Raw genomic sequence first — 12670 nt, 5'->3', positions numbered from 1 at the left:
TATATTTGTATATATATATTTCATTAAAATATTATAACATTATTGTAATATATTGTAAATATGTATAAATATTATTGTAAATATTTTATTTAAAAATTTTTAAATATTTATAAATTTATTGTATTTTTATAAATTTTATAATTCAATATTAAAAAAATTCAAATATTAAAAAAAAATAAAATATTTATTATTTTATATCATTTTTTAAAATACAAAATAAAATTTAAATTTAATTTTATATTTATTTGAGAATTATTTATAATATTTCAGGTTAGCCTTATATGTGTATGAATATTTATTGCACGTTGGAGCACAAAAAGCAGCACAGACATTTTTATCAGAGGTAATCATTCAAAATTATTTTTAAAATGAAACCTGACTATAATAAAAAATTATTATATATTGTTACAATACTTATATTTTATTTTATTACATAGATACGATGGGAAAAAAATATTACTCTTGGTGAACCACCTGGATTTTTACATTCTTGGTGGTGGTAAGCATTATATGTTTTATATTTTATTGAAAAAAATAAAATAATCTTCTATATAAAAATATTAATTTCCTTCAGAAAGTTATAATTTGAATTAATAAATGAATAATCAATTTAATATATTTTAGTGTATTCTGGGATCTGTATTCAGCAGCACCAGAGCGACGGGATTCCTGTGAACACAGCAGTGAAGCCAAAGCATTTCATGATTATGTTAGTATTGTTTCGTAATTTAATGAAATTATATATTTATTATAAATATTTAAAAATTTACAATAATTTTTTTTTTACCATCAGGGTTTTGTAAACAGTGGTTATGGTGTTAATGGCATTGCTCATGTGAGTTATATTAATATTCATATTTATTATATGTTATTTAATTTTAATATTTATTTATTAGTATTTTAACATGATTTAATTTCATATATTTTCAATTAAGTTTAAATTTAATAGCATATAAATAATAGATATTATTAGAATTTGCATAGAGATAATATTAAATTGATATTCTTAATTATGAATTAATGACTAGGTAGATAAATAATTATCAAATAATTACAGAATGCTGGTCCAGCACCTTCTCCTATAGGACAAATGCCTCCCAATGATGGAATGCCTGGTGGTCCAATGCCTCCTGCTTTCTTTCCAGTAAGTTTTTTTTATAACTTTATAATATTAAACAATTTTATTTTATTTAATTTCATTTCAAATAAATAATTTATATTTGAAAACTTAAAAAGTATTTAACTTATTTATGTTCATTTGCATATATTCATTTTATATATGTTCATTTATGTATGTGTGTTCATTTATACATATTTGTTAATAAACTATTATGTCTATGTTTTTCTTAAATTTGTGAGCAAGAAGATTTATATAAGTATCTATTTTTGATAACAGACATTATCATTTATTAGCTATATTTATTTATTAAAAAAAAATTTATTAATGAACTTTCAATTTTTTTCATTATGATGTACATAATTAATGAATTATTGTTAAACATGCCTTTTATGTCTATATGTGCGTATATACGTACATATATATATATATATATATTAAGAAGAGGAGAAATAAAAAAAATAAAAATATTTTTATCATATACAATTTATATATATATATAATAATATAATTTAAGAGATAAATTAAAAAAAAATTGTTAAACAATTCATTTTCTAATTTTAAAAACAAAAAAATATATATTAGTATATATATAATAATATATATACTATATATAGTATACATACTAATACAGTTTTTTACAATTTTTATTATAAAGAAATTAGATATATTAACTGTATATAAACACATCACAAGTATTTATATGTATATACATAAATATATATAAATATCTGTACCATTGTTACCATTGTTATGCCTAGTTTCAAGTTTCATGCATTATAATTATACACTTGATTCAAAGCTTTTAATATTTTCTTTGTATATAAGAAATGAAAAACTTTTGAAAAGTTATAGATTGTTATTAATTTATATTGATTATTATATATACTATATTTAATAATTTAAATAATCTTTGACTAAATCATTAATAAATATAAAAAATAGTCAACATATGCAATAATAATAATATATAACATAGAAATATGTAATACATAATATATAATTATAATGTAGTATTTATAATAAATAAAATTATATAAAATTATTTAAACAATTTTGTATACATAACATATGTATAACATATATATTACTTATATGAAATCTCTTATGCTTTATTCAATTCATGTATAATCATTAATACTAATGTTTTTATGTATAATACTTGTATGTAATTTCATTCATCTAATTCCTATAAATGTACACAATATTATTGAAACATATATTAGTTTTGAAACAAGTGTACATTTGGATAAAATTCTCATACCATGCTTGTCTATACTGTATCTATGTACTTATTTTCTCTCTGCTATGTATCTAACACTTGTATGTGCGTTCCTCTACCATTCTCACTTTCTGATCTCCTCTCTGCATAAAGCAGATTTCTAAAATATATCAAAAAAAATTTTGTATAAATATTAGAAAATAGTTTTAGTTCTAATAATTTTATCATAAGTTTATAATTAATAGTTTTATACCTTGTGCTGACTTCAATTTTGTATAAGAAATTTGTACAAATGTTTTAAAATGATATATTATTAAAAATATATTTATTTTTTTATTTTTTTAAATTATTATTTACAATATTTTTATTCTACTTTAATTTTAAAATCTGAATTCATTAAATGTATTTACTTTTAGTATAATAGTTCAATGTATTATTATATTTATTTTTTAATTATTATATTTCCAAGCAATTTTTCTTTATTATTATTATTATTATTATTATTATTTTTTTTTTTTAATACTTATATAACACATTGTAGAGTGTTATATGTGAATGTCAGCTAAGGTCACACTTCTTAGGATTTCTAATATATTTAAAATAAAAGCCTGCTTTAGATAGTAGTCTAGCATTCAGTAAAAGCGGTCTACGAATTTAAACGACCGTATAAATTTATATTTATCAATATATATATATTATATATATATATATGTATGTACATATACATATATATCATAAAAGGAATATATTTAGGAATTAAAAATATTATATTTTTAAAATAAATAGATATAATCATTTTACGAGAAAAATATATTCTCGTTGACCGCTTATAATTTCATTTACAATAAGTAGGTAAAAAAAAATTCTAGTCATGCATATTTGCTTGTTTAACATTTATTATATATTAAGTCATTATTTTAAGGTATCAAAATATAAGTTCAGATAGATATGATAGAAATAACATAATTTCACTTTGAAACATTTTGATGTATTCTTAAGTAAAAAATATTTTCTTATTTCTTATTTTCTTATTAAAAATTTAATTTCAAAGTGAAGTAAAATGTCTATGCATTCAGTGCTAGATTTTATTTCGCGTACAAAGTCATAATTACGAAATAATATATTAATATGGATGAATTTATGTCAAAAACAATATTTATCATTATATTATATTTTCGTAATTATAACTTCTAGATTTTTAAGATGCTGACCAATATAGTATTAACACAATCATACCCAAGCCTTCTAGTCTAGCTGTTGCCTGGATCGCAGTGTTGCTACATGTCTGTCGTTTGCGTTGCTTGTTGCAGAACAACTCGACAATGCGACCATCTCCGCCCACACACCCCTCATCACAGCCATCCCCCCAGCACCCCCAGCCGCCCCCGCCCCCACACTCGCAGATGATGTCCACTCAGGTAAGCCTCATTTGACACATACACTATCACTCATGGAGAATCATTCAATCCACTCTCATTACACCATATCATCATGTACCTATGACTGTTTGCTCGAAATTGCTTCTTTTCCTACCAAAATTATTTCTATTGTACACTTTTCAACCTATCATTCTTTTAAATATAGTACTATATAGAACACACAAATAGGATTTATAAAAGTGGACACATATAACTATATCATTCAAAGTACAAATTTTCTAAATTTTTTTGCATAATAAAAATATATTAAATATATTAAATTGATTGAAGCAACATTATATTTTTTAAATGTAAAAAAGAAAATAAAATATTTTGAATAAGGATAACAATAAAAATTTTAAGGTAAGAAAAAAGACTTTCTTAACATTGTATCGTATAAAAAATATTAAATTATCATTTGTTTTTGATGAGCTTATTTTAAAATAAATGCACATTATAATTTTGATTTGTTTTTATTTGTTCTTTGTTATAATCCTTTATTGTTTGTAATCCTATTTGCACATTAATATAACACATATTTATGAAGTGCATTATGATGAATTTCCATCAAAATGCATTTGTTATATGGCCTATTATGTGATCACTGCTTGTTGTGGCTGTCTGGTATGTCAGTTTTGTGATATAAAATAGTTTTAATATATTTTGAAATTTTATTTATGTAATTTTATTAGATTTACTTAATGTATGAATTTCTGACTTGTTACAGTTTATGGGTCCTCGATATCCTGCTGGACCAAGACCTGGTGTACGTATGCCACAAATGGGAAATGATTTTAATGGGGTATGTATAACTATATTTTATTAATATAGTTATTAAATTACATTAAATTTTAATTCAAAATAATTATTAATATATTGCTATTTTTATTTAGCCTCCTGGACAACCAATGATGCCAAATAGCATGGATCCAACAAGGCAAGGTAAGAGCTCAATTATATGCTAGATTCATTGATTTTTTTTCTGGCATTGATAATAATTGCGAGAGGAGAATGGCATAGACGCATGCATACCAAAAACCACACAGCAATAAATAAATCAGTAATTATTAAAAGTGGATTGGATTGCTGTGATGTGGAGTGGATTGGTTTTTGAATTGTCTAGTTACATGCAGTGGTATAGTTTTCAAATTAAATTATTGCATATATTTATTTATGATTCTATATAACAAAATAAATGTATAAATTTAATATATTAACATTAATTAATTAAATTAAATATCTTAATAATAATTAAAATTAATCATTTATACATAAAATTTTTTATAATTAAATTGTAATTATTTAAAAAACTTTTTATTTCAAAAATAAATATATTTTCTTTATTTTTTCATTTATAAAATACGAGACATAAAATATCATATATATATAAATAATATAATTTTATAATCATATAATTCTATAATCAAATAAGAATATTAAAAATAAAATTTAACATACATGTATAAATTAATAATAAAAATTTAAAATTAAAAAAGTAAATTTAAGAATCTTTATATAAAATGAAATATATCGATATATTTTATAACAACATATTTTCATAATATTAAAATAATCTAGTTTTCCTTAATTTTATTCACTATGCGACCGCAAAGTAACTAGACCTTACCGCCATCAACCTGACCTTACCTACCTGCCGTACTAATATGTGCTCTTGTGTTCCTCAGGCGAAGCTGGAGAATTTGTAGGGTGGCAAGGTAGGAAGCAACCCAGCAACCAAATCACACTCACATGACTTAGTCAAGCCTAACTTTTATTTTTTCTCCTGCTCGTTTTAAAGTTTCTGTTCTCACTGTTTACAAATAATTGCACTAGCTTTGTTTCTTTGTGCAATATATGCTCATTCAATTTTGCATCCAATATATCAATTTAATATATTAAAAATATGTTTAACTTTGCTATGAGAACAGTTTTTATAAAAGATACTCAGATTATATAAATTTTATATATATAAAATAACATAAATATACATATTTACGTTTTTTTTAAAAGCGTAAAGATAAATATTTTAACATATAACATAGTTTTTCACTATACATAATGTAATAATCTTGTGGCTAACAAAATATCTTTTGTCGTCATTATAAATCATTGTAGCATAAATTTAACATATACTAAGAACTGTAATATAATAACTTTCATTCAAAATTATAGACTCATTATATTATAAATTCTTTAAAAAAAAAATTTTATATGGCTTAAAAATATCATTTTTTAATTTAGATGCATATTATTAATTATAAAATAATTTTATAAAACTAAATAATTTTTTATATTTTAATTTTTTAAATAAATATTGCTGTGATATTATGTATCATTTGAATGATTGTCTTGTTTGTCATATATTTAATTATATAATACATATTGCACTGTTTTATCTTTTCGTTGTTAAATTTTTAAAAGCTCAAATGTTTAAAAATTATTCAAAAGTAATGCTGTTCTTTATCCTTTGCATGAGCTTTGTTATTTTATTTATTAATTTGTGTAGATGCAAATTATCAATTTAGCATGCCATCCACTCGCTTTACTATTACATACGACTTCGGCAAAGCATGATTCAAATTTTTTAATTATAAAAAAAGAAGACGAAAGAATAAAAAAAATAAAAAAAAATTTTTATCATATTAAAATATTTTCATTTACATGATTTGCCGTTAGTCTAAAAATTCACAATTAGCATTTAGTATTAACATAAAACTAGAACAGTATTAATATTTGTGTTTTTAAAAAAGTGCATCAAAAATTGTTTTTATTACTAGCTCCTCCAGGCATGAACCCTATGAATCCAAGAATGAATCCTCCACGAGGACCAGGAATGGGTCCAATGGGACCAGGAAGTTACGGACCTGGAATGAGAGGGCCACCTCCTAATAGTAGTTTAGGTCCAGGAGGCCCTGGAGGTCCTGGTATGCCACCAATGAGTATGGCTGGACCAGGTGGTAGACAACAGTGGCAACCTAATACATCTACGGTATGATATTATTTGTTCATATTAAAAAAGTTTATTGTTAATTTTTTGAAATTATAAAATATAATTTTTTTTTTTTTATTACAGCCAATGAATTATTCATCATCATCACCGGGTAATTATGGAGGACCACCTGGTTCAACAGGTCCTCCTGGTCCAGGTACACCAATTATGCCCAGTCCACAAGATAGTAGTAATAGCGGTGGTGAAAATATGTACACTATGATGAAACCTGTACCTGGAGGAAATATGCCTGGAGTAAGTAATTTTTATATTGTTTTGATTTGTTGTGAAATAAATTTTATTATAAAATAAATATCTTGCTCATTTTTTGTATATTTATCTGTTAATGAAATATATAAAAACATAATATATTTATTTTATCAGGATTTTCCAATGAGTGGTGGACCAGAAGGTGGTCCAATGGGTCCTATGGGTCCAAATACAATGGGTCCTGTTCTAAATGGTGATGGTCTTGATGGAATGAAAAACAGTCCAGCTAATGGTGGTCCTGGAACACCACGAGAAGATAGTGGAAGTGGAATGGGTGACTATAATCTGGGTGGTTTTGGAGGTCCTGGAGAAAATGTAAGTATTAGGAAACATTTTTCGTAACGACTCTTTATGACAGTCACTCGACGTGTTAGTATGGACTGATATGTTATCATTTATATAATATATTTATTTTGCATAATTTAATTTATATAAATTGTTAAATTATAATAAATAATATTTTAGTGAAATAATAATAAATAATAATAAATTAAAATTAAAATCAATTAAAAACAATATTGATTCAATATTGAGATTTTTAATTTTACATATAAGTCCATATTATAACTGATTTTTCTCCTAATTATTCAGCAATTAACAGATTCAGATGCTTTGATCAATGCGTCAATTAGTTAATTATTCTCTTAAAATAATTTGGGTCTTATTATATTTAGAGGGTTTATCCTAAAGCTTATTCCAATCATCTGGTAAATGCTTAATCTAAAAAAATATCAACATTTGACAAAAATTCGAAGCCCTTATTTAATCATTTAGGCTTTTTGGGATTTTTAATTTATATTACCTTGCATCTAATGTTACAAGTGTTTGGCTCAGATTGTGTCTAACTATTATCATACTAACAGTATGCCTAATGATGAAAACATAAAATGGGTATAAAAGTCATGAAGCATTTAAAAAATTTATAAAAATTATAAATTCTCTTTATAAAAATTATAAATAATTTATAAATAAATTATATTAATTTATTTATAATAATAAATAAAATTAAAAGGTATAAAATTAATGCCTTCTATAATAAAATGTTTCAAGAAATTTTTTACCCATTTTATACCTACAGAAGAATATGAATCAACTTTCATACAATAATATAGAAGATATTCCATAAGGTGTATCGTATATATTAACAAAAATTTTCAAATCAAGATGATTTTTAATTTATATAATTTATAACATTTGTACATTAAATGAATATAATTTTAATTTTTTAATCGTAAAATATAATAACAAATATAAATTTAATTTCCATAAGAAATTATATAATTTATTGATATCAATTTGATTAAATATATATGTAGTATTCTTTATATAATTTTAGTAAAAAAAAATACAAAAAAAATCATAAATATAATTTATGTACATAAGTGATAATACATTTTCTTGGTGACTATATAAAAAGTCGCGCAATATCATTAGCGTGATATATTTACATGTGTAGTCATTCCAAGATGAAATTTCGTCTTGTAATCCATATAGTTAAATATTTTCAATTATTTCAAATTTAAAATTCTTTCATCTACATGATCGTGTCTTTTTCAACTATGATACGCCTTACGGGAAATCGCATAATGTACAATCGTATAGTACAAAATAATCGATTTATTTAACGAACGCGTACAAACGGTATTCTTTTTTAATCTTACGTTATTATTTCGGATTGTGTGAGTAGGATTCTGAATTAAAAAAATAATCAGTAATCTCGCACGTGCGCCTTCTGTATTCCCGACAGTTTTTTTAAAAAATCAAGTCACCTTGGATCCAGCCCCGAGTTCGTAGATGCCGTAAATTTCCCGGTTAATCACGCAATGTGGAAAAGGATCATACACAAACCCTGAGTTTTATGTGCACGTGCAATCGTCACGTGGTACGCGGTTCGTAACGGTTTCGTCAATGGCTCAAGCACGATTATTCATTCGTGGCAAGATAGAGAACGAAAAGAAAACGAAAAGGAAAAAATATACATTCGTGTCGACGCATTTCGATTTGCGTCCGTTAATTAATCGCTCCTAATTAGTTAGGTTAGCATTTAAGTGCTCATTACGCTATTATTACGAAACTATATTTGAATCATTTATAACATGCGCGCGCGCAAAATATACTATATGAATATTTAAAAGTATATATATATTATATATATATATATATGCTTTTCTTGCTAAATACTCACAAGGTTGCAGACTAAAATTTTATTATTCTTTTTCTCTATATTTTTTTTATATTTTATTTTATTTTATTTTTTATTTTAAATAAGATTATTTCTATACACTCTATTATCGACAAGACGATATCTTTTTTATCGACTCGTGTCAACCTCAACATTTATTTATATTTATTTGAACATTAGCTTGTAAGTAAAGGTGCCTGAAAAACACGAACTACTGTGATTATCAATCGCATAATTGTTAATCGATTTCTATATAATTCTCTTTTCTATCTTATTTTTCTTCTTTATAATTATTTTTTTTTTTTTTTTTTTTTTAATTTTTTATTTTTTTTTTTTTTTTTTTTTTTTTTTAATTTTTTTTTTTTTTTTTTTTTTTAATTTTTTTTTTTTTTTTTTTTTTTAATTTTTTTTTTTTTTTTTTTTTTTAATTTTTTTTTTTTTTTTTTTTTTTAATTTTTTTTTTTTTTTTTTTTTTTAATTTTTTTTTTTTTTTTTTTTTTTAATTTTTTTTTTTTTTTTTTTTTTTAATTTTTTTTTTTTTTTTTTTTTTTAATTTTTTTTTTTTTTTTTTTTTTTAATTTTTTTTTTTTTTTTTTTTTTTAATTTTTTTTTTTTTTTTTTTTTTTAATTTTTTTTTTTTTTTTTTTTTTTAATTTTTTTTTTTTTTTTTTTTTTTAATTCTTTAATTCTTTTTATCTATTATCTTTTTTTCATTTTTAATTACACCGCTAGCTCATTGCTAGCTGACTGGCTTATTTTTCATCCCATTATAGAGTTAGGATTTGAATCAGTATTAAGTTAAAAAACAAAATATATTATATTAAGTTCGTAACAGGTAAGGTGTGATAATCTTTGAAAAAAAAAAAAGAATTTTGCGAGATTTTGCAAATTTTTACATTGATCAAATAATTTCGAAATATTCGAGCTAAGTTTCATTTAAATACAAATTTTATTTATTTAAATATTCTGTCAAATTTTGAATGAATTATTGAAACTCTGTAATGAGGTGATTAAATTAGCCGAAATCAAATCGAGTCCCTCCACTGTTTGCTCAGAATTCACTTTATCGATAGAAAAGCAAGTTTGCGCACCATCTATTCGCAGCCATTAACATCGCAATACTTCGCACAAGTATATATAACTAATTAAAATTAACGGATCATTTCCGCTAGTGCCTTGTTTAAAAAAAAATATAAGTAATCATCATATATTTGAATGCAAAATACCGATATCTTGAATATAATAATGCATACAAATCTAGTCATGCAATTTTATGATCGAATATGTTTTAAAAATAATGGTTTTTAATTATTGACTTAGATTCAGATATATTTTAACTTTGGGCCATATTTTTTTTTTTTCTACTATTCGTTTCAATTATAAATTTCTTAAACATCAAATATTTAATAATTCAGATAATTACAAATTAGTTCCTACTAAGAATTAATTCAAATGGTATCGAAAATCTTGTTAGTACTAAGTTCTTTATTTTTCTTAATGAAAACTAATGTACAGCTATATCGAATATTCTATTTGAACATTATGCTACATCGGCGAGTATTGCGAAGAAAATGGTGTTGCGATTAACTTAATAAAAGTACTTGGGCAAAAACGTATAAAGAAAAATGTTATATATATAACGTATGCATAGCAATAAACGATATATATATAACGTAATTATTTTTGTATGGAATAAGAGTCATAGACGGTGTAAGTACTGAACCTACGTGAATGAGTGTGACAAAGATACAAGGAAAGAGAAAGAAATATACGGGCCGATAATGGAGAAAAATACATATATCGTGCGAACCTCCCGGAATCCATCCGTCCGTAATGGTTATAGGTCAGTACCGGACTATGTTGTGCTGCTGTTAGTTGTGTTTAAATTAACTTAAATTATAACAAAAAAAGGTATTGATCGAATTATGTAAAACAATATAAAAGAAGAGAGAAAGAGAGAGCGAGAGAGAGGGAGAGAGAGGGAGGGAGAGAGAGAGCGCCAATTGCAAGTGCATGCTCTGAGAGCATCGGCAAGATCGACTATGTTCTCGAGGACGATTAAATAGTTTTTTTCTACATATTATTATTGTGACTTCTCGAGAGAGTTTAATTTTTGTTAGCATTATATATTACATCTAACCATTATATTATCTTATTACTTTTAGTTTTTATGTATATTTTCTCTTTTATATATACGTATATATATATATTTTATATATATATGTATATAATTAGAAATACGTATTTTTAATATTTATGATATTATATTTTAAGAAAGAAAATGTGACGATAAGGAATAATATCGATAATAAGAATGAGATATATACTTATGAGATACTTTGCTTTTTTTAATAATATGAAATTATGTAGTTATACTCGATGAAGAAAAGACTTTCAAAGTTTTTATGACACGAAACAGTCGGTAAACACTAGTCGTATTACATGCATATGCATATTATTTTTTGCAATTTATTTTGTCGAATTTAAAGTCAAAAGAATCGAAAAGTTAGGACTTATAGTGAAGAAGACTGTTTTATTATTTTAGCTTCCGATATTTTATAAAAATATCGTCGTTGAGATATGACTGCTGCTTGCCGTTGTTCCGGGGTATTCACCGTGCCAATGATGTGCGTACTTTTAATTGGGGAAAAAGGAAGCACACACACATATACATATATACAACGAAAGATAGCCGCTTGTAAACTTTAATACACGTCTAATTGGTGCGAATTTTTCGGTGTATGAAGAAATGTTCATTTAGTCTGTTCATAAAGACGAAAAAGTTGATGGTAGTACGCGGTCAAGATTCGAAGTTCGTAACGACGAAATAAGCCAAAATAAAATAAACGTGGAATTGTTAACGATGATAAGAACAGTAGTAGTCTTTTCGTTTGTTTGTAACACGACTTGTCGTCGTGCGCTATTTAAAAAGTTTCGAGATATTTCGATAGAGCGTGCTTCGATCGAATATGTGCATATGTATAATATATGAATATATACATATATATATATATATGACGCGAAGCGCATCATGATAATACTTTTCAAAGAATCGTCGATTTACTTTTAATACAGCCCCACGTTGTAAGCCACATAAATGAATGGCAATGAACATTACATTTATTAATATATGCCTAAAGCAGGGGAGATCGAGACAATAAATGTAAACCTGTTACACTGAGAATATTGCGTTTTTCTTTTTTATTTGCGTTCAAATCCGCAGGGTGCTGGCTACTAGAATATTTATATATGACTATCTGTTTTCATATACACTTTATTTTTCTTTTTTTCTTACGCGATCAAATATTGATTTAAATCTTTGTCTGAGATATATTGGTAATCACATGTCACTTGTGTTTCACATTGCATTATTACCGATCGAACGAATATTTTTCGCTTGATCGCTTGTTATCCTGATGTCTTCACATTAGTTGAGCTCACAGCAATTCTAAGCTATTCATTCTATACAATT

General features: G+C 24.3%; 1 protein-coding gene across 7 annotated transcripts in view; it reads left to right on the top strand.

Annotated features, from left to right (window-relative positions):
- LOC102681379 (single-stranded DNA-binding protein 3) overlaps positions 1-12670 on the top strand; it is a 17223-nt gene that overhangs the window by 2138 nt on the left and 2415 nt on the right. For 3 of the 7 annotated variants that reach the window (XM_031512324.1, XM_006619521.2, XM_006619520.2), the window contains 12 exons: positions 271-343; positions 438-499; positions 625-709; positions 794-835; positions 1058-1144; positions 3650-3757; positions 4485-4559; positions 4651-4699; positions 5443-5472; positions 6535-6746; positions 6831-7001; positions 7131-7331. In XM_031512324.1, coding sequence (XP_031368184.1) covers positions 271-343; positions 438-499; positions 625-709; positions 794-835; positions 1058-1144; positions 3650-3757; positions 4485-4559; positions 4651-4699; positions 5443-5472; positions 6535-6746; positions 6831-7001; positions 7131-7331 — 1195 coding nt within the window. Of the gene's footprint in view, positions 1-270; positions 344-437; positions 500-624; positions 710-793; positions 836-1057; positions 1145-3649; positions 3758-4484; positions 4560-4650; positions 4700-5442; positions 5473-6534; positions 6747-6830; positions 7002-7130; positions 7332-8763; positions 8983-12670 lie in introns of those variants that run through there. The other 4 variants (XM_006619523.2, XM_006619524.2, XM_006619522.2 and 1 more) reach the window with 4 other exon arrangements.

Source organism: Apis dorsata, unplaced genomic scaffold, assembly GCF_000469605.1.
Source record: "Apis dorsata unplaced genomic scaffold, Apis dorsata 1.3 scaffold_416, whole genome shotgun sequence".
Classification (NCBI taxonomy): Eukaryota; Metazoa; Arthropoda; class Insecta; order Hymenoptera; family Apidae; genus Apis; species Apis dorsata.
Note: the sequence above shows the minus strand (reverse complement) of the source record. Positions and strands in the feature narration are given on the sequence as shown.